A 27,908-nucleotide genomic window follows, 5' to 3' on the forward strand; every position below is an offset into this window, starting at 1 on the left:
TTGGAAAAAGGAAACGAAAGGCTTTATTTAGCACAATCAATTTACAGTTCAGTTAAAGTGAATAAATTGCATATTTTGTATTTACTGACAGGTCATAATTGCAAAAAGAGAATAAAGAGAGAAGGGTCTTTGAAGCAGTGATCAAATCCCATGATGGCGTTAAAATTCAAGACGGATCCAGTCCTCCTACTGGTCAGGAAAAACAGTGAATAAAAAAGAAATTATCAAGTCCAGAGGAAACAAAGTAATAAAACTATCAACAGTCCATCAATGCCTAATCGTTTCCTTTAGTCTCAGATATCTAAATCTGAGACTACAGACTCCCTCCATCTCCAGTTAAGTAGAAATAAAAACTATCCAGGCTCATTCAGGTCTTTTAATATCCGCCTGGCAATAAAAAGTAAAATAAAATAGAAATACTGGAATGGATTTTTTCATGTTTTCATCCAAAAATACTAGATAAAAAACAACACAGGAAACATCCCTGTGGTGTCGTCAAAAGTTCAACAATCTGCTAAACATCAGAGGAATGAAATGTAGTTTTTAGGCACAATCCCACGTTTTCCGCCTACAACTCCCAGAATCCACTGCTCATCAACCGGCTCCACCTGCGTTAGGACGTCACCGACCTGCAGGAGACAAAACAAAATAAATCTTTCAAAACTGATTCCAGCAGAGGATTTAATAAAAAAAAACCCATAATTTCATGTACCTTCAGTGTGAGCTCATCCTCGTTCTCTGCTGTGAAATCAAACACAGCTTTAGCCGTTCCTTTAGCTGCAGACTCCTGGCCTGTGATTGGCTGAGCTGATGAGAAAAAATAAAGTAGATAAAAAACAGAAGTCGCCTTTTTAAAACGTCAACAAAAACAAAGTTCTTCTCAATTAAATATTAGCCTAGCATCTTAAATTTTCACAAATTGAGCTTAAAATGTATCTGTAAACTCATCTTATTCTTATATTTTTATTTTATTTATTACTTAAAGCCCTTATAGTTGCTTAAACAGCTTTATAACTGAGTGTATTCTCGTACCCTGACTGGGTTGTGTGAAGGCAGCAGGAAAAAGTCCCTCCCTCCCGTCCAGTCGTCCTCTCCTCCACTCTGCATCCACATGCTCCGTCACTTGAATCAGCGCCCCCTTCTGGAAGGACAAGTCCTCTGCAGTCTGACCCGGGAAGTCGAACAAAGCCACCACCCACTCGTCCATCTGTTTACAAAACGACTCGGTTTTAGAGCGTTTATAATTTCATACACTGACTAAAATCATTTATAAGATTTTATTATTAAAAATATGTTTTAATAACACAAAGTGATGTGCATAGAAGATATAGCTAAACACACTCACCTTTACATCTGATGGTTGTTTTAGTGTTGCTGAGGAAAAATATGCAAAAAAATTAGAAAATATTGTTTTTAAAGACAAAACAATGTATAAAAACATTAAAATTAAAGCAGAGAAAAAACATGAAGCTCATAACAAAACCATATTTAATTATACAACATGTTCAAAAACTAGCAGACAGTGAATACAATTAGTAACAATTCTCTGTTATTGTACCAAAAGAGTCAAGTATAATAACTTGTACAGTTTCTACACTCTGAGGCTTCAGTTACATCAGGAATATAGTTTTCTATGTAAACATGTTTCTGTCTGGTGCTGCGTTATTCAGATACTGACCTTAGAAGGAAACACGAAGTCCAAATTGATGATTGCTAGCTGCTCTCTCTCTCTGCTACTTATCTAATCCTGATCGCTCAATCACAAAAGTACACAAGCATTACAAGAGCTTCTTTATCCTCTGTTTCTATTTATGAACTGAAATGTTTCTATTTCCTTCAAGTCATAGAATATAAAATATGATTTTTGTGTAGTGACATTTTGTTGCCAGTTTTGAACACACAGTCTAACACATTTCCTTCCTCATACGTCTGGTTCACACAGCAAGATTTTTAAATGGTCGGTCGATGTTTCCAAACACAAAACATCAAATATGTGACGATAAAAAAAGCCTTAGGTTACAATTTGGTTAGTAACTGAATAAAGAAAAATGGCACATTCTGCACATTTTCCATTTAACCACTCACCTTGTTTGTACAATATTAGAAATATATTAACACATGAACATAAATAAATAATTACATTTATTTTTAAAAAAAGAAAACAAGTGTTTTAATGCCTAAAATGCGATAAAGCATTCTGTTAGTGAATTTAAACCACTAATGGTTCAAATTTTAGCCAAATTGATTTTGTGAGATTTCAGGTGGGAAATTTCACAAACACTCGCAAAATCTCTCGATATTAAACGCAAGTTCAAAATAAACAAACATGGCCGACAAGGAAGAATCAATAGTGATAGTTTGTAGATTATATGTGAGAAAAAACTATAGAAAAACTTTCTAGTGTGCCATGACGGTTGCTTTGCCTTCTTTATTTAGAATGAAGTAATATCTCTTGAGACTATCTGAATAATCGAGTCATAACAAAAATCGGCATTAAAATCTTGCTGTGTGAGCCACGAATTACAACTTAACTCAGGTGAGTGTAAACATTCATTCCAGCGATTAAAGAGTTAAACACTGATGTAAAGCTAAAAGCTTTCTTTGTCTCACCAGAGCTTTCTGTTTCTCCGGTCTCTGCCGCCTCCTGTTTAGAGGTTTCTCCCGGCGTCGGCTGTGGGAGGGGCTCCACCACCTCCATGAAGTTGAGTGGGAATATTCCCGTCCGGCCGTGGATCTGGCCCCGGGCCCACTCCTCGCCAACCAGCTCCAGCAGGCCGATGACGTCGCCCTGAGAGAAGGTGAGCTCGTCGTCATCCTCTCCCTCGTAGTCAAACAGAGCGACGCATCGCGGGCCGCTGCAGAGACAGACGGCACGTCTGGTTTTTACCGCTTTCAGCTTCAATTTGTGGTTTTGTGAGCCTTGTTTCTCTCTGACCTGACAGCAGGAGGGTCCGGCTGCTCTTTGAGCTCAGCAGGCTGGACAGGCAGGATGGACTGAAGAAAAACAGAGGAAAAACTTTGAAAACCCCAGACAACACTGACTGAACATCCTCGTTAAAGTCCAGTTAGTTCTGCTTGTTACGCTTTAGTTTACATGTCAATGTCAGTTTATTTATATACAACAGATGTTGACAAACGTATTGCACAATTCACCAGTAAGAACAAGAAAAATACATTTAAAAGTTTATAATTATAAAAGAAACTCAGACTCTGTTTCAATCGACCACCAAAGAGTAAAAATGGGTTTAAATGTAAATATCATGTAAATATGATGGATTCCCTGCTGGTTTGGTTAAAAAAGTTAAGTGGAAATTTTGGTATTTTAAAATGACAATAATGACAATAAAAAACTAACAACAACTGCAGGTGTGTGTCTGGTTGATCTTTGGTTCGATTCAGTGGGCAGAAAATCCAGAAACTGAACTCAATTAAAAGCAGAAATACTTCATAATAAAGTTACTCAAGTGAAAGTAAAAAGTTCAGCATAGTATAAATACTCCTAAAAGTACATTATTACTCAAGTAGATGCAAAGTTACTGAAGTAAATGTAGGTAGTTACAACCAACTGTGAGATTATCCTGCTGCACTGATCACAGTACAGATTGTTGTATTAGACGTGCTAGTCTGCCACCTAGTGGTGTAACTTATACAACTTTGGCTCTTTAAGGAGTGAATGATTTATTTCTTTATATTTAAAATCATCCTCTTTATTTGATGTTTTTAGGATGTTGTACAAAAACTGATTCTCAGTTTTTATATTTTTGTTCAAATATAAAATTTAAGTTTATAACCCTAATCTCTGCTTCAAGCCAGTGGGTCAATCTGTTATTTTTCAGCTCAAAAGCTACGTCCAGAAGCTGAGTTGGGTTTTAACCATCTGACAGACGAAGGCTTGTTGAAATTGTGTAAAAACTTTAAATATTTAATCAATAAGCTTCCAGGATTTACACTTTTAACAGGAATAAATACCATCCGTCTGTACCTGGAAGTCAGACGGGTTGAGGTCTTCTATGGCTGTTTTCGACTCGCTGTCCTGATGTTGGACCATCTCTGGCTGGGTGTCCAGGTCCAGGAGACACTGAGACGGGCTGGTGTCGGCCGTAACGCCGCTCTGATCCGTCCCTTCACCCGCCTGCTGCGACTCGGCAGGAGCAGGGTTTGGATCGTCAAGAACGATCAGGACTTCCTGCTTCTGGAAAACAAATTTAGAGGACTACAACACTCTGTGTTTCATTCTGATTTTACGAGTGTTTGTGTGAGAGTACCATGTAGCTGCTGAACAGAGGGTGTCCAGGTTTGGGGCGAGGCGGCAGAGGCGGGCCTTTCTTTGACACCCTCTGAGTCTGCATCTGATTGGCCGATGAAAACTGCTCAGCTTTGGCAGCAGCGATCTGATTGGTTGAGGAGTTTATTGCAGGGGGAGGCGGTCTGCTGGGGGCGGATTTGATTGGTGGAGGACGAAGAGGGAGGAGCTTAACGCTTGGTGGACTTGGGACAGAAAAGGACAAAATATGAATGAAACAGTCTGAACTAATGATTATGTCTTTACTCCTGTAGGACAAAAAGGTGATTTTTCTGCTCGACTTAATATCAGTACAGTGCAGGGCTGATCGATTGATAATTTTTTGGATTAATCAATTAATAATTGGATAGCAAAAGCCATTTAACAGGATATTTTTTGCAGAATTGTACCAGATGAAGCTAAATCTTCCACTGGAGGAGATTTAGGTAGAATATATTCACAAAGAAAAATGTTCATCTTAAATGCAAAATGTACATGACTTTGGTCGAGTTTTGGCTCAATTAAAAATGGTTCTTTTTAGAGACTATATACTCCTGTAAACAATTCATTACTAAATTAGCTGACAATTATTCTGAGTTCATTCACTCAGAAACATCAAACCTGCAGTCTTTGGGTTTTATGTAGAAGTACTGATTTAAATGGTACATCAGACATCAAACACAGATCTGGATGAAATAGAAACTTTCTAGATAAATGACCTTAACAAAATGTCACCTCCATCCACAGACAGAATGAGGCTTTTAATCAAAGTGTTTACTCCCAACTATTCGGTCTTTCTTACCGCTGAGGGAGAGTCGGCCCAGCAGACGCCGGGTTAGCAGGGATGCTAGCTTCAGCTTTGGCCGGGGGAACGGAGGCTTTCCTCATGGCGGGGGCCGGAGCCGGACTCGGGGGTTTTGGCGGTCCTGGAGGCTTGGTGGGTGCAGCCGGACTGACCGCTGCAGCTTTCAGAGGGACTGGGTTTGGATCTGGACGCGCTGGTGGCACTGCAGTTGGTTTGGGGGCCAGACTAGGAGCTGCAGGAGGAAAACAGGTGATTCATTATATTTATTCATCACATTAACCTAAGACGAATAAATCTGGTACATAAAAAGGTAGATCTGTAGCTACTTCTTTTACAGTTAATGTGGTGATTATATTGTTTTGAGTTTAATTTCTGTGTTGCTACGATCATCTCTCATAGGACATTAGCGCCCTCTACTGGCCTTAAATTCTCATGCACCTGTTGCATGCAGTTTATACAGAACCATCAATAATTCAGAATATAATTTACTGTGTCACCAGGTGGAACTCTTTATGTAGATTATTTAAACAGATTGGTGTTTTCCAGCCTTTATTTCTGTCAGTTATAATGGTTTTCTGCTAATAGCTAATGAAATCCTGACATTTAACCAATAAAAAAAACATTTCAAGTTGATCATGAGAAATAATCACCATGTGTGAAGCTGCAGATGGTTCAGATAAAATAATAATGGCTCCATTTCACTTCAACAAGCTGCCAGAAAACTGAAAATATGCTGAAACACCGAGTTCCTTTAAATCAAGTTTTAAAAAACAACAACCCCTGTTTGGAGCTCAATTTGATTAATAATAACTGAAAGAACATATTTGATGATTTTATGCTGGCATTTGACGAAATGAAATGTTTATTGCTTGTTTCATAATTGGTTACTGTGTAAACAAAATAAACTTGAGTTACTATGGAGTCGAGAAAAGGTTCTGATGTTCACAGGTCACAGGTTATTAGTTGCTCGTTGTGTTGCTGGACGCCATTTTCGCTTTAATTCTTTGTGAAACAGCTTCATAGAACATTCCTAATATTTTTGCTCCATGACAGAAGGATGTAGTTTCTGCAGATTTGTTGGCTGAACTTTCATGATGCGACTATCATCCTGCTAAATCTCAAAGGTTGTTCTATTATTGCTTTGAGATCATCGGAGGGCAGTGAACTCTCAGTTTCAAAACAAAACGCTTTGTTTTGTTTTGAAACAAGTGTTTCAAACTTTGTTTGAGTACACTCAGGAGACAGTGACTCCTCTTCTGACAGGTCACTGTCAACAGAGGAGTACTCTGTGGTCATTACGGGGAGGAAATGGTCAGCAAAAACTCTGAAAAGCTTTGTTGTTAATTAATCGATTGCTAAGCTAGTTGACGATTATTTTTCTTATTCAGTTAATTGTGATTAATCACGATTAATCATTTCAGCCCTATTAGTACGGGGTTATTTCAGCCAAATGTTGACTTTCTGTCAGTAAATCAGAGCAGACTGAAGCAACTTTTATGTTTAGCTTGACTTTGTTGAATGTCAAACCAAACGTAAAAGTTTCCTCTGGTTTGATGATAGAAAGGCAACATTTGGCTCAAATCAATACTGTTAATACAGTTTTGGCAGAACTTCAGAGTCATATTATCCAGAATGAAACTAGAGAGATTGGACATATAAGAAGTACTGATGCGGTTTTATTTCTATCATCAACAAAAAGCCCCCAACCGTCTGCATCTATTGGTTGACGGCCTAGCTTAAAGAGCCAATAAAACTGCTGTTACTCAGCCAGCAACACACACCAAGACTCCTACACACTTGAAGCACACAACAACAGTGGGGGCTTGTTTCTTCTCACACAATCATCCCATTCTCCTCCCACAAAGTTTAGATTGCATCACACAGGCCTCCCTCTTTGAGCCGGACCCAAGCACATAGTCACATACAAACACTTAGCACATAAAACTACTCCACATGTTTGCATGTTTCTGCCACAAAACAAATGAGCTGCATTTGTGTCTCTAAGCTCTCAAACGGCCCATTGTGCCGCAGCTACATCCAGATCAGTGTCGAAGAAACTCGGACACACAGCAGGGCCTGTAGTCTCACCGCTGCCTCTGCGAGGGGAAGTCGGTGCTGCCGGTTTGACGGTGGAACGGATACTTCCTCCTTTCACTGAAAAAGGAAATAAACACAACATGGAAAATCATTTAAATGTAACTGATCCCCAAAGCAACTTTTGTTTTTGCTGCTACATATCAGCTGTTCACTTGGTTCTATAGACCCTAAATAGGGTTTAGGACGGTTCCACAGGACCTGCTGGCGGTAAATAGAGAGTAAATGACCTAAATATTATTAAATATTTAGGTTATTTAGATAACCTAAATGAATACCTAAATAAATGACACATTTAAACAGTTTATCGACAGAAAATAAGGTGATTTGGGATTACTTTAATAGACATCTTTTTTACTTGCTCTAACTGTTCATTATTATTATTTTAAGTATAATAAAGTGACTCTGCATTTGTCTTCTGTGGATAATATCAATTACGTTCAAACAGCAGCTGGGAGGGAAGAAACACCGTCACAAAAAGAAATCAGTGACTCTATTCACCAAGCCTCTTCTCAGCCTCAGTTTGGTCTCCATGGTAACCAGCTGCTGTACTGGCAGTTTGTACTACTTTCATCACTGCTTTGTTCCAACTCTGATGTCAACCTCAGCATCAGGATATCAGGATTCACCAGAAGATCGTCAGCTAACATCTCTGCAGATCACACACATCCTGGACACAAACTGCTTAAACTTGTACCTTTAAGTTAGTGCTACGGAGCGCTATTTGTGGGAAAAAATAAAATAAAACTGTTGCCACAGAGATGGTTTCTTCCTCCAGGTTGTCTCTCTGATTAACTTAAAGCAAGCCAACTTTCTGTTGTGCGACCTTTTAAAAATGACATCAAAAACAAAACAAAGATGACTCCCAGCAATGCATAAAGACTGCTAACTGGAAATATTAACGTTTCTTATTCAGCTGTAGTGACGAGAGAGAAAGAGAAATAGACCAAACCAGCATTTATTAGCAACAATAAGGTACGCAGCTCGCCGCAGACTGACTCCAACCACACCACTCTGAGCAACCTCACTAGTAAAGTTTGGTTAAACTTTACTGTCCTTGAAGGGCAAGATGCTGCACACTCAGCAGGTCCACACATAAAAAACCCCCCAACAGCCTCATTAACCATCTTTAAGCACAGACAAGGGTAACCTAACCCTTAGTCTGCTTCCAGACTGTCTATCGGTTCTACAGAACGTCATTCTCTCATCTTGATGGTTCAAACTCGACCTGTAGTGTCGTAGCTTTCGTCAGTGATGTGACATCATAGAGGTCAATAAGGCTGTCGAGAGGAATGCCAGATATTTTACTGCATTATTTAATAATGTCCTGCAAACTGTTTATAATTCCTGACTGTTGAGTTCGCCAAAACAAGCCCTCCATTATCACCCCTAGATAAATAAAGGTTCTCCTTGTCTGGACTGAAACCAGGAGAAACAAAAACAACATTGTAGAGCATGAAGTCGACAATAAAATTAGTTTCCCTTGAGTTAGGAAGACAGAAGACATTTATACATTCTTACATAGAATATAGATAAATATTTTTATTTCATGTTTTTAGTTCAGGTTTATTTTGCTGTTCAATAATTGCAGAAACGTTAAAGAAAAAATAAGTAAAACAGAGCAGATTATTATGCAAATACCAGCAGGGATGTAAAAACATATTGACTTTGTAGTAATAGTTACTGAGTCTGGGAGGAAGGGCATGTGATGACGCTCCTCTGTGCACCCAGGATGCAGCAGCCTGTCACTGCGCTATGATGGTAAATGTGGCGTTTTGATACGAGCCACATCAATCGAGGACTAAAACTTGACATGAAGTAACGCTGAGGCAGCAGTGTAGAAGAAGCAAGAAATGTGATGCTAGTGTGTTAGCATCAATGATACTGCTCATTTTAATAACAATTTTATTTGGTGATTGTTGTAAAGATCTCTAATAGAGGAGCTTTATTATTTAGTTTTATTTGCTCTGCTGACCTCTGATTAAATGTCCAGTTTAGAAAGAATACCAGAACTTGGTAGACTAAGGCTAATTTTTTTAAACCCATTATCGTCTAAAGTTAAGGAAATACATTTTTTACCACTGTGCATGTCAGCACTGTAGCAGCTTCAGAGTAAACCATGGTGGTGACACTGATCTCATATGAAGCTCATCTGCAGGCCATTGAGGAGTTGAGTCAATAACTTCCTTATCAGCAGCTGCTGCTAATTCAGGCTATCTGGGAGCGTAAACAGGAAGAAGAACACTTCCTTCTAGCAAATATTTGGAAAGTAACCAGAGGCAAATTAGCAAATATCTGCTAACAGACAAGAAGAGTTTCACAACCACATCAAGTTAACCAAGTTTTAGAGCTCATCCACTATTGCTGCTGGGCAAAACAAATGGAAAAAAGAAATAAGAAAAGTCAACACACAAACCTGAAGCGTTAGCTGAAAATATTAGCAGCGCTGCAGAATCACTGGATCATTCAGATGCAATAAAAAAATGCAATGACTCTCCTGATGTGGAGACTAAACAGAGGCTTCAGTGAGAAAACAGCAGATTGTTCACAGAGTGTCAAAGAGGTGAAGTGTCATCATCGAAACACCTGACTGAGACCCCAATGAAATGATTAAAATCATGTAGTTGTTGATAAAGCTAGATTTTCTGCTTTATTATTCAGGTTTGTTTGTATTTTTAAATTCCTGGAGGGTTGAGAAGACAGAAGAAAATACTGGTCTTTGAAAATGATCAAGTAAAAATAAAAACAAACTTTAAAGAAGCTTTGAAAAAATTAAAGACCATGCAATTAACTTTAATTAAAATTGTAATTGGTTAAAAGTGGTTCAGAATGGAGATGTAACCTGACTAAAGCTCACCAGTTTGGGTCACAGTGTTCTGCGTAGCTTCGCCTCCACTCTGCGGCGGCGCGCCCAGGCTGGCTCTGGGGGCGACCGGAGGCCTCTTTGGGGGTCCTGGGTTCAGGGCGAAGGAGTCGCTGCTGATGGAGGACGTGAGTTTGGGTGGAGGCGGCCTGGGCGCCGGAACCGGGGCGCTTGATGGGAGCGGTTCTGTAACAGTCTGTGGTTTTGGAGTTGTGGCGGGCTTTTCAGGAGATTGGGAAGGTTTGATGTCTGACCCCGGATCAGATTTTGATGCTTCTGCAGAAGACGGAGCTTCAGGGTTTGACTCTGCCGTTTCTACGCTGCCTGATTCCACAGCAACACCTTCGTCTTCCCAGAATACCTTGCTGGAGGGTTTGGGGGAAGGTGAAAAGCTTTTGGGCTTTGGAGCGATGACAGGTGGGGTCGATTTGGCCGGTTGCCCCTGGAGACGGGGCCGAGGTCGAGGCTCTGGTCTTTTTGTGACAACGAAACCCTCAACATTCTCTGTATTCAAGTCTCCACAGCTCTCATCAGCGACCTGCTGCTCGAACGCTTGTATCCTCGCTCTCAGAGTCGCCATGTCCTCTTCCTCCGCTCCGTCCTCGCTCTCTGATTGGCTGCGCTCGCTGTCGTCGCTGCGGTGATCGGGGATGCCCCAGTCGTCGGAGCTGAACGCCTCCAGCAGCTCCTGCAGGTACTTCCCGTTGCTCCCCTCCGGGTTGGTGGCGTCGCTGGCTGTACGCGCCGCTAACGTGGCCAAACCGTCCTCACGCAGCTTCACCAAAGTCTGAACTTTAACCTCGTCACTAATTGGCTGGCGAGCTAGCCTCGTGCGTGGGCGTGGCCTGGGGCGCTCCAAGGGCACATCTGGGGATGGGTCAGGCAATGCTGACGCCGAAGGCAACTGCTGGTCACTGAGGAAGTCGGAGCATTGCGTGTGTGTGGAGGTGTGTGTTAGAGGCTCAGGATGTGTGTTGGTCGCTACGCTGTCCGCCTCAGAGGAGCTAACAGTTGACTGGCTGGAGGTGATGATGACATCAGCAGCATTCGGAGGTCTGGAAGTGCAGGATGGAGGAGGCGGCCGGGGGGGCCTCGCTGATCTTCTGTCTGAGAACAGAAAACACTCCTTTAATAATAAACATTCAAATCTAGAAATCCCTCCAATCAGCTGCCTGGTTTACCGCGAGTCTCCTGAGGGTCGGCGGCGGGTCCTGGGTCAGTCTGTGTGGCGATGGTGGTTCTGCAAACCGAAGGTGAGGAGGAAGAGGAGGGGGCAGGAGGATGGAGAATCTGCTCCTGTGTTTTCTCTCTGATCACCTCCTCATAGGAAGGAGGCGGCTAAAGAAGGAAACAAGGGTTAAAGGTGACCTATAACGCTTCCATGAACAGGTTAGGACAGATCTGTGGTCTACACAAAACCTGTTTATCACATTTTTACACAAAATCAGCTTAGATAACGAAATTTTATTCTGGTCAGTTCAGCCTATTTTGAGCTGTTTTAGGGTGTCTTGTCACTTTAAATCCAAATAAGCTGCTGCTGGCCACGCCCCCAAACTTAACGCTTACACTCACACGTGAAAATGGCTGCAAACAGATCCAGAATTATACAACCGGATACCTTTGAAAAGCATAACCAACAAGAATGCAGCAAGTGGTTTCTGGATGTTAAGTCAACAACAAAATATTTGTCACTTCCAGCAGCCACTGTACAGCACATACGGTGGTAAAACCAGCCGACCACACACACTGGAGCTCAGCTTGGGTTGCTAGGTGACGGGTGGAACTCTGTTGGGGTTGCTAGGTGACGGGTGGAACTCTGTTGGGGTTGCTAGGTGACGGGTGGGGCTTCTGTAGGGTTACTAGGTCAGGGGCAGTGTCTGGACATTTGTGACGTTACATTTAGAAACTCACTAACCACATTTAGTCACATTTTGTAATTTATTGATATTTATTGTTACCCTCTTTGACAAACGGCAGAGAAAATAATGAAACTAAACATATGAACAATAGGGACAGTTTTGTAGGCTCTAAACATCATTATTGTGAATCAGCATTCTAAAGAAATTTATCCTCATAAATGATAAATGCCCACGCCTACTTCAAATTTAGGTTGGCAAGCAGTTAAAACACAGAACACCAAGAATGGATGTAATTTAAACAAGTAAATGACAGTAGCGTGTTTGCTGCTAAATCTCCCACCATGTCGTAGAAATGGACTCTAAAGTTGTCGTTTATCATCCAAGCCTCACCTGAATCGTCGGAGCGATCGTGGGTCCCCAGATCTGTGCAGGCGGAGGAGGAGGTGGAGGAATCCCTCCAACGGCTCCAGGAAACCAGGATGTGGAGGGCAGCGGCTCTGCTGCCAAGATGGTGATCTCTGGTCGCCTAGTAACCGACAAACAACAGGAAGTCATAAAGAGAGCGATGTGGCAGGGATGCACAAATCAAATCAGTTAGTTTATAAAAAGAACAAGGAGTCAGTTTGTAAAAATGGCTTCAGCTGATTAATTCAATTATGTCTTTCTATTCAAGCAGTGAAAATAGTTTGTGTTAATAAAGATCAGTCAAAGTTATCAATAAAAAAAAAATAGATCCTTTCTTATAATTAATATTTTTTTCTCAAATGGCACTGTTTGAAATAAAAACTATTTCTGGACAACCACATGTCTAAACAGATTGTGAAGTGAATATTTTTTAGGTTAAAATTGTTTTACTGTATATAAAAAAATAAAAAACAAACTGAATCATGTTCTGGTATAAATCTTCTAAAATATTTTACATGACAGAGTATCAGGACTAAACTAAATTATTTAAAATACAAAAATAAAGTCATAATATTAGTAGAATAAAGTCTTCAAGAGGCTCAACGTTCTTCATTTTAATGTATTTTTTTATGTAGGAGTTATAACATTTCTACCTCTTTCTCCTAATGTTGCAACTTCACTCTGATAATATGACTTTTTGTATGAATGCAACTTTTTTGGTGTTATGATTTACTCATACTTTGACCTACTGTTGTACAACTTTATTCTCATAATATGACTTAATTCTTTTTTCTCTGAATATTTTGACTTTATTCTTGTAATTATTTTTTTTTCAACTGGCTCCGATATTTCATCATAACTTTAACACTTGAAACTTTCTACATGTTTTTATTTCTCTTCAGGTCATCATGTTTGTGATGGGGTGGCGCTTCAGAGATGAGGTTCCTCTTGATATAATTGAATTCATCCTAAATTATAAAACTCCTAAAAGTAGTTTAGGAAAATGTAGAGACTGAAAAACGGATCATATTTAACAAATAATAATAAGCGACAGTAATTAATGCTTTGTGTCTGTCTGACCAGTAAAACGACAGAAATGTCTTATAATTTAGTCCTGCTGCATGTTGGCTTTACTGCATTTATTTCAGCTGAAATAAATAATAATTATCCAGGAGTTTTACCTCCTGTCTCTGTCTCTGTCTCGTTCTCTGTCTCTGTGCGTCTCTGAGACAGTCGTGGACCTCGAAGCTGATGAGAGATTTAAAACAAAGTTAAAATAAAGCAACAGTAAGCTTAATATGAATGATTCAAGAAAGATAAACCCCATATTACTATCATTATGGTGAACCTGAACAATGTTTCAAAGCATGAACCAACGTCTTTAATACTGTCACCAGAAAATCTAAAGTTAGTAGAAAAACGTCTCAAATGGTTTGTAAACATAACCAGAAGTTGAATTTAATGGTTTATTTTTTACGCATTTCAGATGTTTTCAACAAGATTTCATCTTACTGAACATTGATTATTTTAGGAAACTCTTTAAGACACTTCTACTTACTGGCCTTCAGTTTATTTAGATATCATCAATTCATAGTAAATGTTGTTGAGATCCACTTTAAAAGAAAATAATTTCAATCCAATCACACACTGCAGAACAAGATCAGTTAATTATTCGAATGAGCTTCAACAGAAACCCACTGCATCAAGTTAAAACTGATAACCAGCTTCTATTCTTCAGCTTTCCTCTTGTCTTTATGTGTTTTAGTCTTTTTATTCAGTCTGTTTGGCATAAAGTGCCATATAAACAAAACTGACGTAGCTGTTTTAAATTGGACCAAGCTTCAAGCAGACAACAGCATATGAAATAAATCCAGAGCTTTATCCCCCTTCTGTCAACTCTTTATGTTGGGATTTATAACGCAGACGAGATCCGTTTTATTCAGGTCCAAACAGCTGCATTTAAAACTCTAAGAAACCAGAATATGACACCAGATGTCTAAGATATTTATAGCGTTCAATAAGATGGTCCAGCATCAAAACTTTGACCTGACTCACTTGGAAAAGCTTCAGATCTGCAGAATCAGGACATGTGGGTTATTTACGATACTAGAAACCTGCGTGACATCAGAGCAACATGAGGGAAGCAAAAGATGGGAAGTCGTTACGTTGTAAACTCTGAGCCGGGCTGGGTTTCAATATATCTGAAAAGGTCAAACTGCATGTTTTCCATCATTAAAGGCAACATTTCTCCACATTAACTAAAAGTTAAGCAACTCTGTAAACTTTAAATGGAAAGTTTGCTTTAGTTTGAATTTCTGGTGTTAAATTTCTGTAATCATCAGCATCTAACCTGGTTAGCTCTGATCAGGTCAAATACTGATGAACCTCATTGATTCTGCTTCAGTAAATGAATCACTGTTTATGGCTTATAAACATCCACCATGCAAATAATTATACATTGATTAACTTTGCAACATCTTCAAAAGTTCAGACAAATAGTTAGTAAAATCAAGTAAGTCTTTCATTTTCTTCTGGAATAAAAATACTACCTCTGTTTTTTCTTTTTTTTTTGACCTGACTTAATTATTTGGCAAAACAAAAAACAGAATTGGAAAGTCAGATCTGAAAATAAAAAATCTGTATCGCCCACAAAAAGCCAAACAGTTTCTCTTCTAATCAAAGTTAAACTTTGGCTTCATGGCTGCAAACTTTGTGTTTCTGCTTCACAGGAAAAGGTCAAAGTTTGTCACTTACTTCTCTTGATGACAGCTCTGATGGACGAGAGAGGACCCTGGCTGCAGACACAGGAAACATTATTTCACTTCATTCTGTACGTTTTACTGTTAAAAAGATTTTTATTACTTTTAGAGGCAAATTATCCTGATATCCAATTCTCCAGTACTTAGAATTTCAACCAGTTATTAACCCATAACAAATGCTAGAAAAAAAATTACCTTTGCAAAAAATAGTCATCCTTTAATGTTTTGAAACAAAGCAAGCATCAACCAATAAGGATGGATTAAATATTAATTACCCAGCATAACAAGAAATACACAAAATACATACAACAATTACCAGCCATCAGAAAGTTTACATGATTTTTTTTGTCAAATAATCAACATTAACATGAACACAGAGCTTAAAGTTTACCTCAACACTAAAATCAAACAGGTTTAAACTGAGCCAAAGTTGTTGGTTTTTAAAGGTAAATGTTGTGAAGCTGAATAAAAACAGAAATCATGAAGATGTTCCTGGACCTTTAACTCTGTTCAAGAGTTTCCCCAATAACAAAGACAAACTCATTTACACTGATGGAAACAAAGCAATTCACTTTGTGTTCTTTACAAAATTTAAAATAAAATAAAAATTACTGCTCAAGTTATACAACGAGAAATAAAAATGTATAGATAGGGATGGGAATAATTAATCAACTAACAATAGTTTATTAGATCAAACGTCCCGTTTGATTAACATCCACTCAAGAACAAATGACAGAAAAATTGTAACAAGATATAAAAAGACATGATGCCAAAAATCACGGTTGATTTTGAGGACTCTAAAAGTTTAATAATTTGAGAAAAACATATTTTTATTTATTCAGTCAGAACTTAAGACAACTGACAAAAAAAGTTCACATATATAATGACGTACAAATTTAAAGTTATTGACAGATGGAGGGCCGACCAGTTTTTAAGAACTGGAGTTGTTAGTCGATCAATTAACTCATTAATTGATAACTTGCATCTCTAATTAGAATTAAGTGAATGCAGTAAACGACTGATGTTGTATTAACTGTTTATTTCTGTGGGTTTTTGTACTTAATCTAAGTGTTGATACTGGCAAACAGTTTTAAAGCCTTTCCCTCCATTACATCATGTTTAGGCGTGTGTGTGTGTGTGTGTGTGTGTGTGTGTGTGTGTGTGTGTGTGTGTGTGTGTGTGTGTGTGTGTGTGGAATATACTCCATTGCTTGGCATCCGATATGAAGCAGAATCCCGACATTCACACCAATTAAACGAACAGAGAACGCTCCGTTAGGCATATTTACCATTTGATGCTTCGCCACTCGTCTATAAATTAAGGTTCTCATTTCTGAATGTTCTGAAGGTTTGGTTTTACAGGAGAGAAAAGCTATTTCTAATTGCTTTACGATGCAGTTTAAGGCTGAGTCATCCTCTGTGGGGTTTAGTTTTACACTGGTTCACTTCTGCACTCAAAGCCGCCTTTGTTTTGCTGTTTTAAACGCGTTTTGCTGAAGGTCAGCTGCTTAAAGTAATTACTGCAGCCCAAGTCTAATAAAAAGTAGGTAACTTAATTAACATGTAAAACCAATTAAATTATTCAAAAGCTGATGGATCAAGTTCCCCTGTTTTTTATTGAATAAACACACACAGGCTGCTTTAACCCAGTGATTTATACAGGTCGCTATGCCAACCAGGAAACAGACTAAATACTTTTAGGAGTGTGTAAGAAGCAGAGACCAAATGGGAGGAAAGTTAAACTTGGAAACCTGCAAAGAAACAGGAGAAACGACTGATCTGCAGAGAAACAGCAGGACGACTTTAACCTCTGGAAGAAGTTTTGGTAACTCTTTATTTGAAGGGATGTGCATCAGACTGACATGATGACACCGTCGTAAACATGAAAGGGTCTTTATGAATGCCTTCTACTGTTATGATGAAGTGTCATTTCGTAAATAATGACACTTTTAATGCAAAGTTACATTAAAGTTTAATTAAAAGAGTCAATTTTGAAAGAATGAAGTTTATTTTTAGAGCACATTTCAGCAACAAGGAATTTGAAAGAACTTTACATCATAAAAACACAAAAATACAAAGTCATAAAACATTATATTTTTATGACATTATATTTTGTCAAGTGTCATCGTTGCACATCAGATTGTTGATTAATGTTTCATTGATTATGTTTCAAAATCAGCTCTAAACTGCTGGGTTTTAGTCTAGATTTAAAGGAACTCGGTGTTTCGGCTGTTTTGCAGTTTTCTGAAAGTTTGCTCCAGATTTGTGGTGCATAGAAGCTGAATGCCGCTTCTCCATGTTTGGTTCTGGGGATGCAGAGCTTTGCTTTAAAACTGTCATTATTTACCAAATGACACTTCATGACAACAGCTGCAAACATTCATGAAGGCTCCTTCAGTGTCATCATGTCAGTCTTATGCACACCTCTTCAAATAAAGTGTTACTTTAGTTATTCTTGATCCAAACGTTCATTTGAGATGATCAAAAAGATTCAGTATCAAACAGCATCGCTGCATGAACCAGGCGGTTTTCTACATGTGGGAGAAATAAAACACACTTCCTGTTGGCAGAGACTCAACCTGTCAGCAGAGAAACCTCGTACCTGTGGCGATGCTCCGGCTTACGTCTGTCAGGCCGACCTGAGGAGAAACACAAAGCAACATTTACTTTATTAATGCTAGAAACCGAAACGATTAGCAGCTAAATGAGCTTCACAATAACCCCTAATAAAATAAAGTCTGATTTTTTTTCATATCAGATCCAATTTTGAATTTTTTCCAAGTTTCTTTTCTAAAAAGTTCAACTTAATCAATAAAATTGATTCATACTGGCAGTTTACTGGTATGAAACCATACTGACAAAATAAGCAATATTTTCCATTCAAAATTCCTTTTTGCTGCTAAATATTTGACATATGAGCTCAACAGCAAAGGTATTTATTGATGTAATGTTATTTATGCCAACTTGAACACAAAAGTATTTTCCACCATCAAATCAGATCAAAAGTTATCCAATAATGAGCCAAGAGAAAAAGTTGTTATCCATCGTTGTTTGGTTTCAGTTTAGTTTATTTTGCACAATTAAAATACAGATAAAAAATATTAAGAAAAATAGGATATAAAAAGATGCAATCAATTGATCATAAATTTAGGAATACAATCAGTAAATCTACAAAGTATTAATGGAAATTTAAATAAAATATGTAACAATGAAAAAGTGACGATCACAATTCTTTAAGTACATTTTTGAATCAAATTTAAACTTTTTACAGAAGGCCTGTTTGCAGATGACACTTGTGCGTCAGATTTACGGGCGTACCAGAAACACGCACATAAAAGCACCTTTGAATATAAAATAAAAGGTGATTAATTGCTTTTAAAAATGTACACATTATAATCTATGCAAGTAATAAATCAAGCTTAATGAGTTAAAGTCCCAGCTTTAAAGAAAACAACAAAACATCAGAAAACTTTCAGGTTCTCAACTCGGTAGCAGCTTCCACACTGAAGAGTGGTAATCTGACCTGTTGGCTCTTGGATAAAGAGAACAGTCTGTTTATGTTCTGAATATCTGCTAAAGGGGAAAATGGTACCAATCTGGTCACTTAATGCATTTCTAAGGATAAATATTATGATTTGGGGAAAGCAGGGGAAGAAAAACCCAGATCTGACCTTTGAACCATGTGATTCTGGATAGTTTCACACCAAAGTAAACTTTAACAGAGTCGACTTGTTGCTCTGCAAAACCAACATTTTTGCCGTTTTTTGTTGTTTTCTAATCTGAGCTTAAACAACAAGTTATCCAGGAATGTTATACGTTAAACGTTTCGTTATTTAGTCTGGTTGCTTTGCAGCTACAGAGAAAAGTGATGAGCTCATCTAAACTTTGTTTTCCACCAGATGAATCATTGCTTTTATCTGCCCACTCATGGCTCCAGCTTTAACATGGACGCCACCTTCTCCCCTCCTTAAACCAATTCTTTCTCATCTGTTTTCGCCATAATTTGCATTTTTATTTCTCAAACAAGATGGAGAACAAAGACATTCATTAAGGTGGAAAATGTCACTCAACATTTCACTGTATTTCACCTAAATTTACCACATTAAAATGTAGAATATGCTAATCAAATGAAGCAGTTTTCTATTTAGTCTTGTAGCAAAGCATCACTTTAGATACGTGTTGAACTGTTAACTCAAACTTAGTCTCACATTTTTTTAAATTTAATGATGTAAAAAAAAAAACTAGAGAGGAAGATTTTCCTGTCTGGATGTGAACGTTTCCATTGCCTACCTCGTTCCACTGCTTTTCTTCACAGTCCAAACTGTAAACCAGGTCAGCTTGATTTCTCTGAGAATCTAAAAAAAACTAAACTTTAAAGCCTAAAAAGTATTTTTTGCTTCTTAGTTTTCTTCACGTTTTGCCATTTGAAAAGTTGAAAGTTAATCCCCTCAGGCTTGTGTCTGCTTTTCCTCTATTTTCCCAGCCTCTGAAACTCTAACCGGACCGCCCGTCAGCTCCGGATGGCTCCCCCGATTGGCTGGGAGCTTCCAGGAAGTGGGGCTGTGATTGGCTGCAGCGGGATTCTGCAGGAGACATCAGGGTTTTAACACTTCCAGATGTTTGTCTTAGTGTTGAGTTGGAGCTGCGCTGCAACACGCAGAAGAACAACGCAGCAGATTTCGCATGGCGCACGTAAAATACTCGGATTTAAAGCTTCTTATTATTTAGTCAGATATCAGCTTCCAACAAACCAAGAGACTCATCTTCTAAGACCTGGTTCACTCAGACAAACATCTGTTGGAAAGGCGAGTTGAATGTTTTAAAATTAAGCCAATTATTTTCCAGCATGTTTCTGATAAAATGGTTGGAAAATGGAGTTTATAGAAAAAAAAAACAACTCAGATGACGAACAATTAATAACAGATTGACAGAAGAGTGATAAAACTTGAACTCTGCATGCAAACACTGAGCAGAAAATATCTGACACAAGTCTGTTATAGATCAGTTCTAATCTTTCACTTTGTTGCTAAATATTGGAGTCAGAAGAAATAAAAGTGGAGATATGAGAGACTGATTTAAAACAGATTTGTAAAATAGCAATGATGTAATCTGAAGAGCATCTTCATGGAGCTCAGATTCTTGTGATGCTTTAAAATCTCTTCCTGTTTTACACAGAATGTGGCAACAATGAGCTGGTGCAGAAAACCTGCACATTTTATCTTTATGACGCATTAAAACGTTGCTTTCAGTTTAATACTCACTTTACTGAACAGAATAAATTGTCCTTCTTGTGAGAGAAGAAAGAGAAGAAGAAGTTTTCTTTCAGCCAGGTTTTGCCCAGCAACAGGTAGGGGAGGGGAATCGGTGCATTAATTGATTTAATCTGCAGTTTTTCAAACAAATCAACTTTAAATCTCAGGACGGTGATGAAAAGTTTTAAAATCTTTTTTTTCTGACTACATCTCTTCCGTAGACTGTCGTTTGTGTCCAGTTCAGTAGTCACTGATATTTTTGTGGAAAGTAAGTCCAATGTTTGTGGAGGAAATCCAACATATTCAGGAAAAAAATGCAGTTTGGGAATCTGAAATAGTGACGCATTGCCAGCCGACACGCTGCTGTTCTTAAAGCAGCCAATCCTGGAGCGCCGTTTGCTTTCCTTGGCTCTGATTGGCTGAAGAGGCGATATAAGGAAGACTATGGATGTTAGCTTCTGTGGTAGCACCAAGATGGTTTTCATTGTGTGTATTAATGCGCATTAAAGTGTATTTGATGTTTTTATACTATTATAATCTGCAGTAATAAGAGCTTTTAGAGGAAGTGTGAGTATTTGATGACTAAAGGTATAGTTCTGTAAACTTTTCAGTGTGAAAGGTCACAGTTAAAAGGTTTATATTCGTATTTATTTCAAGGATATTTGAGCCCAGGGTGAAGAGTGTTATTTATTCTCATGGTCAGATAGTCTGGGAATGATATTTTGGCTAATATGCTGACCTTGTTGTTGATAAAATCTAAGATTTAGACTGTAAACATACAGGACTGTTCTCTACTTGTTTTCTTTGGAGCTCAGAAAGACAGATTAGAAGAATATATCATGATTAATCTTATTACTGCAACAGTTAAAGCTGATTTATCATCCCTCTGTTTATCAGTGTTTCTGCAGTCATGGTAACTATCACAGTGAGACATCGAGCCGACTCCATCGCAGCAGTTTTAATCTATTACAGAACAGAAAACAGGAGTTTATGTGCATCTTTTCAAAGACATTCGGGTTCATTGTTAATTATCCAAAATGTCCTGAATATAAAGTAAACATCTGGTTCTATTTAAGCTAATCCAGGAGTTAAATATTGAAATATATCAGTCTCTGCATACAAAAGAATAATGAAGGACCAGTACTGATGCATTTATGTAAACAATACGTAAAATATCTACTTTGACAAATTAGAATGAATAATTCATACTTGTTCTCATCAGGTTGAAAGAACAGAAATTAATTAATTAGCTATAATTTTTTAAATTATTTTTATTTAAAATATTTTCATCTTGTTTTATAGTTAATAAAATAATGTCTGCCCCCTCAGCCTGTCTGGTGATTAAACTGTAAAAACATCTCCATTGACGTCACCTGCTCACGTTTCCTTCCTGTCCTGAAGGTCTGACATCCATCCTGTTCGGTTACCACGGAAACCCAACGACAACAGGCTGCCGTGCTGCCAAACGCACTTTACGAGAGTTTTACAAATGTAAATAAACACATAATTAAAAAACAAAATAGTGAAGTAACTAATTGTGACCTGGAGGGATAAAAACTAAAGAAAAAGTTTATGATATAGAAACTAAGTATTTACTGTTTTTAATTAAATGTCTTGTTTTTATTGACAAACATGTTTGAATACTAAAATAGGACTTACTGTGTAAAGTCAAAAACAATAATCAACAATTAAAACTAGTGTTAAAATAATTGCAGCTTTTGGTGAGAAAAGGAGGATTTTCTTACCCAAAGATACAATTATTAAGCTTAATAATATTTGTATATTTTGTAAAATATTAAAAATAAGAATATTTTACATATATGAGAGTAAACTTGAACAGTTCCAGTGTATGATGTCCATCAAGGGAATAAAAAATACAAATAAATAAACATTAAAGAAATAGCAAGGCTGTCATAAAAGTTCAATTACTTGCAAAAAAATAAAAACTAATCTACTGATAAGAAAACAAAAGCAACGCTGCAAAAACACCAAATCTAACCAACTGTTTTTAGTCTGGTCTTAGTGCATATATCTTATTACACTTGAAATAAGACGAAACTGACTTACAAATATGTTCTCAGCAAGATATAGATACATTTACTTAAGACAATTTCCCTGTGTTGAAACTGAAATAATCTACCAATCAAACAAAAACTTTTTCATTCACTTAAATTATTTATTTAAAACAAACTTGTATATCTTACTGATAAGTTGCTTTTAAGTTAGTTTTGTCTTAAGTCAAGTGTACTAAGATATTTCTGCTGCTACTTGGTAAGATTTGGTGTTTTTGCAGTGAATAAACTGACAGTATAGTGGGAAAAACATTAAAACTTAAAACCACCTGCCCTCATATATTATTAAAAACAGAGATTAGATGCATTAAATATATTACAGGCTGTTCAACAGACCAGCCAGTCTGTTTTTAATCATGTCAATAAGGATTGAATATGTTGTGACCTGCTGGAAAAGGAGAAGCAGCTTAAAAACAAGCAGCAGCTCCAGTCAGACCAACTAGTGGGTCTCATTTGCATTTGGTTTTTGTCTCTGTGAAGCAGGTGAGACGCTGACCTTCCTTTATTCATGAGCTCTCTACTCTTTCTAAACCCTGTTATACAACCCGGATGCTGTCCTTCCACAACATGAATACATTACAGCATCAAACCTGAGGAAAATAACTGGAGCAGTTAAGCTTTGTGCTTTTTTCACTTCAGATCCATGTTTAGGATCAAGGTTTTATTCTTCCATACGCTGTGGACTTTTACATTCACAAAAAATTCAAATAAATTCTCCGACGTTTTGCTGAAATTAAAGTTGTTGATTTGTTTTAAATGCTGTTTAATGCTACTAATAAAATGCAAGGCAGTCAGACTTCTGTGTGAACGGTTTACTACGACCACAAAGCGAGGCACAAGCGCAGAAGAAGAACTCTTGACGTCAGACAGCAGCGCTCTGTTTACAAAACCAATAATGGACGCCGCCATCTTTAAAGTCAAAAGTTGGTCATGAACTGGTTCCAGTCAACGAGTTCATAACTGTAAGAGTTTAGACTTATATATTTAACCTGTTTCTGCCAGATTTATGTTTTACTTAATAAATGAAGGTTAAATTTAACATAATTTCACATTAATTTGTTCCTTTATCTGAGATGAAACTGAACGACTCTCTTCTCTATTGAGTCTTTTCACAGTTTTTCACAGTAGAACCCCAAACTTACTGTATTTTATTAAGATTTTAGGTGACTGGCCAACACAGAGCAGTGCATAGTTGTTTGCTTTCTTTTAATTAATTAGCATTGGTTACTTTCTGCCATTGTACATCTAGATTTACTGCGTCTTTCTTCTTCTGGTGCAGAACGGCGTAAAATGCGACATGACCGTTTAGACTGCAGGCACTTCCAAATCGATCTGATACACATTTACCAATTCAGCACAACATGTTAAAATGGAACAAATCGGATGTTTTGAGGATGAAAAGATGGAAATTGGGCCGTTCAGACTGCCCTAAAAACATCAAATATTGGTTTAATTGTTCCTGACCGTAGCCTTGGTTACCGTTTTAGTTTGGCTACTTCTTTTTCTTCTGTTTAACTTAATCTGCTTCAAAGTGAGTTGGTCTAATGTAGTGTATTGTTTTTTAATATTTTTTAAATGATTTTGTTTATATTTTCTGTTTCTTTTAGCTTTGTTAATCATTAAACTTTACTAAATTACATCTGAAACATCTACATCTGTCGCAACAACCAATAAATCAATTGTAATCAACATATAAATTAAAAAACTCAATAATTTCCATTTGCATGATTTTATGCCATTTTCTACTAAAAACCGGATGATAAAAATCTTCAGTCTGCTGTTTTGGTCTGTACTAGCCTTTTTTAAAGATCAATATTATTTGTTCTTTTTGTTTTTGATATGTAAAATGTCTTTCAGTTCCAGTGTTAAATGTTCATTTGAATTGAAAACTTATTGATCTTCGGAAATCTGAATTGTTTATTGCGATAACTTCTGGGACAATTTATCGTGATGGGCCTAAAGATATTCAATATATTCTATAAAACTGATGAAAAGCAATAATATTCATCACACAGTTATTATTTTACCTACAAACATTTCAACATAAAGCTTTTTCGACCTTTCAAAATAAGAACACTTTACAGACATGAGACTAAACAACAAGGCCGTTGAATTTGGAGCTGAAACAAAAGTCTAAAACTGTCACTTTATATCAAGGAATGAACAGCCACCATATGTTTTAGTAAGTTATAATTTTACGTTGAAAATAGAGACATTATGACTCTCAGTGGCTCTTGACGGTTAAAGCCGCCACCACAACACTTTAAATCCTGCTGACTTCCAAACCAAAGTCCTTCAAAAACAACCTCAATGAGGAACAAAACAATGACAGCGGCATAAAAATGCTGTCATGGTGGAATATAGATGTTTAAAAACCCAGCTACATGTGTTGTGTGTAATTTTTCTACAACCACCTTAACCACAGGTTGTCGTAGACAGTAACAAACAACATCTAGAACAGGTAAAAGGTGTAAAATTACTACCTTATGTTTCTATGATTGAGTCCAAAAAACATTTTGCCAAGCAACAACAGATGCATATAATCAAACAGCTGTTAGTGTAGGAGGAGAAAGTGGTTTCTTAGTTTGGTTTGGGCGAGTTTTGACCTGCACAGTGATATGACTGAATGTTGTGTTAAGGATTTATGGCGTTGGGTTGAATCAGTCCACACCCACTGTGGAACCGCATGGTTTACCCACACTCTCTCTGAGTCACCGAGTGCAGAAAGGAAGTAGCTAAATTCAAACGTTAACCTTCAAAACAGGTTTATAGTGAGATAACATCAATAATCCTGTCAGATGTTTTCCTTATGCAATACCAGACTAAACATTTGGCTCATGTAGTTTCAAACTATAGCAAGAAACTTGGGGCCAACTTGTTGCAAATGCATGTTTGTCCAGCAAGGATTCCAGTATTTACGACTTAAGAGGATAAAAATAAAGAAAAACAAACATTCAAACAATATTTTTGGTCAATTGACAAAAGTACCAACAACTGGGCGATAAAATATTCTGAAAACTATTACAGATCTGAGCAGACATTTTACAGTCGGTCGCTCCGATCAACTAATCAGTAATTACGCTGCCGGATGCACCGTCGCTTTACAAAAAGTGAACTTAAGTTTAAAGAATTTCCTGATAACAACATGAAGAAAACATCAGAGTTGGGTAGAGTACCAATACGTTGTACTCAAGTAAAAAGTAGCCGTCCAGGATATTACTCAAGTAAGAGTAAAAAAGTATTTTGTACTTAAGTACTGAGTAACATTTGATTTCGTCTTTCACAATGATGTCAAGCAAAAGAAACTCATAAGCAAATTCTGGTCCTTTTAAAACTAAACTTATAAATATATAACATAATTATAAAAATCTCAAATCTTTTGCAGATAAAACACTTTACATGGAACGCCACAACCAATTGGAAACGAGTATACAGAGTTTAAAGTACTTCCAGTAAATGGTGCTTATCTATATTCATCTGACCTCCAACAGCCTCAATAACATTACTACAAAGCTGGTGTAGAGACAAGAGGTCTCACTCTATGATAGACTGTAGGGCTGAATCTAAATCTCATGGACGCTTCATGTTTGTTCAAAGATATATAACTGAAAGTAAAAAGCACAGTGTAGTCAAACTACCAAACGTACACCATTTTCAAATAAATGTAGGCAGGTCCTACAGGTCTACATAAACATACGCATAATATTATTTATCTACTTGTTTTTATTCCCACTGAGAATGACCATACTATTCTAGTTTGATGTACCTTAAGAGAATTTTAAAATAGTACAAGCTGAGTGTCATTTAGTTTCTCTATCACTGTTTTAATGGTGAAAACACAATCTATACAAACAAATTTGATCTTTAACAGAATAAAAAGGAGAACGATCCACAAAATTATATTTATTATAGCTACTAAAAAGACTAAATGTTACATTTTCATTTCTATGTTTCACCAATTTCACATATTGTTGGGAAATTGGTGTCCCAGTTCACTGCATCTCAACTAAAGTTCTACAGCTTTTTATTTCTCTTTCTCACCGTTTACGTTTTAATTATGTTTTTTAAATCTCTTTCTCACATTATGTTTTTATTTTAATTATGTAAAGCACTTTGAAATGCCTTGCTGCTGAAATGTGCTATTCAAATAAAATTTGATTGATTGATTGATTGATTGATTGATTGATTGATTGTGGACCATAATTAGATTATTAGAACGTCTTAAAGCATTGCTAACACAATGTTCGACTAGTTAGCAACAGAAACGTTCAAAGAGGTTCAAAAATAATTTTTAAAAGTATTTAAATGCTTTCTTTAGTCAGTCTATTGACTGTAGGGATATTTAAGGCTTCTGGTTTCTTATGGTGACGCATTAAAATGTTGACATGTCAGCTAGAGATGAGAGGAAGATGAGTTTCTGTCAGCGTGGTGTAATATTTCACAGTCATACTCCAAATATCACAGCTTTGAAGCTACAAAAGAGCCGCTCATTTAAAGAGACAGCGCACTTTAATTCAGGTTTCACCCAACATGTACTATTACGGACACTAATTATAGAGTATAATCATTTTCTCCTTCATAAGAAAGCTTACTCGGTTGTGACAGCTGTTTTTATGCAAACTATATTGAAACATTGAAGCGTGAGCAGGTGCAAACCAGGGCAGTAATGTGAGCATTTCTGCCCTTTATTTACCTCCGGAGCTGTTCGGCTGTCGTCGGACCACTTGATCCCGGGTGTCTCGCCGCAGGTTTTCCTCCTCTTCTTCTGACCGAGCTTCTGCCATCTTTAAACCCCCTTTAGACGTCTCCTAGACTTAAATATTTTTCGCTTTCCTGTGTGAAAACTGAGCCCCGGTTCAGCGCGGAAAGCGCTGCGACATTTTCATCTCCCCTCCGCGGTTCTTCGTCGCTAACATCCACCACAACACAGCGTCGACCCGGGACAAGTTCACCTAAGCACCGATAACTTTTCAGCTCCAAACGACTTCCAGGGTTGGGTAGAAACTCTGCCTCGGTGTTCGGAAGTCATTCACGGAGGAAGAAGCTGCATAAAATAAAAACCTCCGGTTATTATCCGGTGGGAACTGGCTCTGTTTCGCTTGAAGACTTTCCTCAAGCTTCCCTGTTTCCCCGCGAGCTCCTGATACGGAGCCGCACGAGATCCCACTTCGTGACGTCACCAACCGAAAAAAAAAATGGAGATGACAAAAAGGTAATCTAACTGCAGAGGCGGTACCAGCTTTAATGGGGCCCGAACCAAAATGTCATTTTATTTTGGGGGCTCTTAAAATGTCAAAGTGTTTTACAATTTAAAATTTTTCTTGTGAAAATGTTAGTATTTTAAAGTCTGAAATGGAAATAACTCATAAAATAATGTTATTACAAAACACAAATATACATATATATTTTTCAAATCAACTATATGAAACTTTAACAAAAACTGCATGTATGTGTCTGTGCCTTTTTGGTTAAAACAAGCTTCCTTTTCATTCAGTAGAGTATCCAGAAAGTTTACTGA

General features: G+C 37.5%; 1 protein-coding gene across 3 annotated transcripts; it reads right to left on the minus strand.

Annotated features, from left to right (window-relative positions):
* Positions 1–27,578, minus strand: LOC106963276 (SH3 domain-containing protein 19-like). Of its 3 annotated transcripts, none has more exons than XM_015058107.1 (17): positions 27,084–27,578; positions 17,669–17,705; positions 15,063–15,103; positions 13,490–13,556; positions 12,294–12,429; positions 11,226–11,382; positions 10,039–11,151; positions 7,176–7,235; positions 5,085–5,319; positions 4,266–4,488; positions 3,983–4,192; positions 2,936–2,994; positions 2,611–2,855; positions 1,346–1,374; positions 1,033–1,207; positions 713–807; positions 1–629 (listed from the first exon to the last, which is right to left on the minus strand). In XM_015058107.1, the coding sequence occupies exons 1-17, from the start codon at positions 27,172–27,174 to the stop codon at positions 522–524; spliced, it is 3,081 nt and encodes a 1,026-aa protein (XP_014913593.1). In that variant the 5' UTR covers positions 27,175–27,578; the 3' UTR covers positions 1–521. The 3 variants fall into 3 exon arrangements, 2 of the variants coding, with proteins under 2 accessions (XP_014913593.1, XP_014913592.1); XM_015058106.1 differs by having other exon boundaries at positions 7,176–7,241; positions 27,084–27,577; XR_001428161.1 differs by having other exon boundaries at positions 539–629; positions 1,033–1,211; positions 7,176–7,241.
* Positions 27,579–27,908: the final 330 nt, after the last annotated feature.

The sequence above is a fragment of the Poecilia latipinna genome, unplaced genomic scaffold, assembly GCF_001443285.1.
Source record: "Poecilia latipinna isolate Pla-1442-1.1 unplaced genomic scaffold, P_latipinna-1.0 Scaffold1516, whole genome shotgun sequence".
Lineage (NCBI taxonomy): Eukaryota > Metazoa > Chordata > Actinopteri > Cyprinodontiformes > Poeciliidae > Poecilia > Poecilia latipinna.

Bases quoted from the DNA above. Each gene is read 5' to 3' on its own strand.
- LOC106963276 (XM_015058106.1), bottom strand. From the start codon at position 27,174: ATGGCAGAAGCTCGGTCAGAAGAAGAGGAGGAAAACCTGCGGCGAGAC. The intron at 13,557-15,062 runs GTAAGTGACAAA...ATCTCTCATCAG, and splicing joins CAGAGCTGTCATCAAGAGAA to CTTCGAGGTCCACGACTGTC. The intron at 808-1,032 runs GTACGAGAATAC...TTTTCTCATCAG, and splicing joins CTTCACACAACCCAGTCAGG to CTCAGCCAATCACAGGCCAG.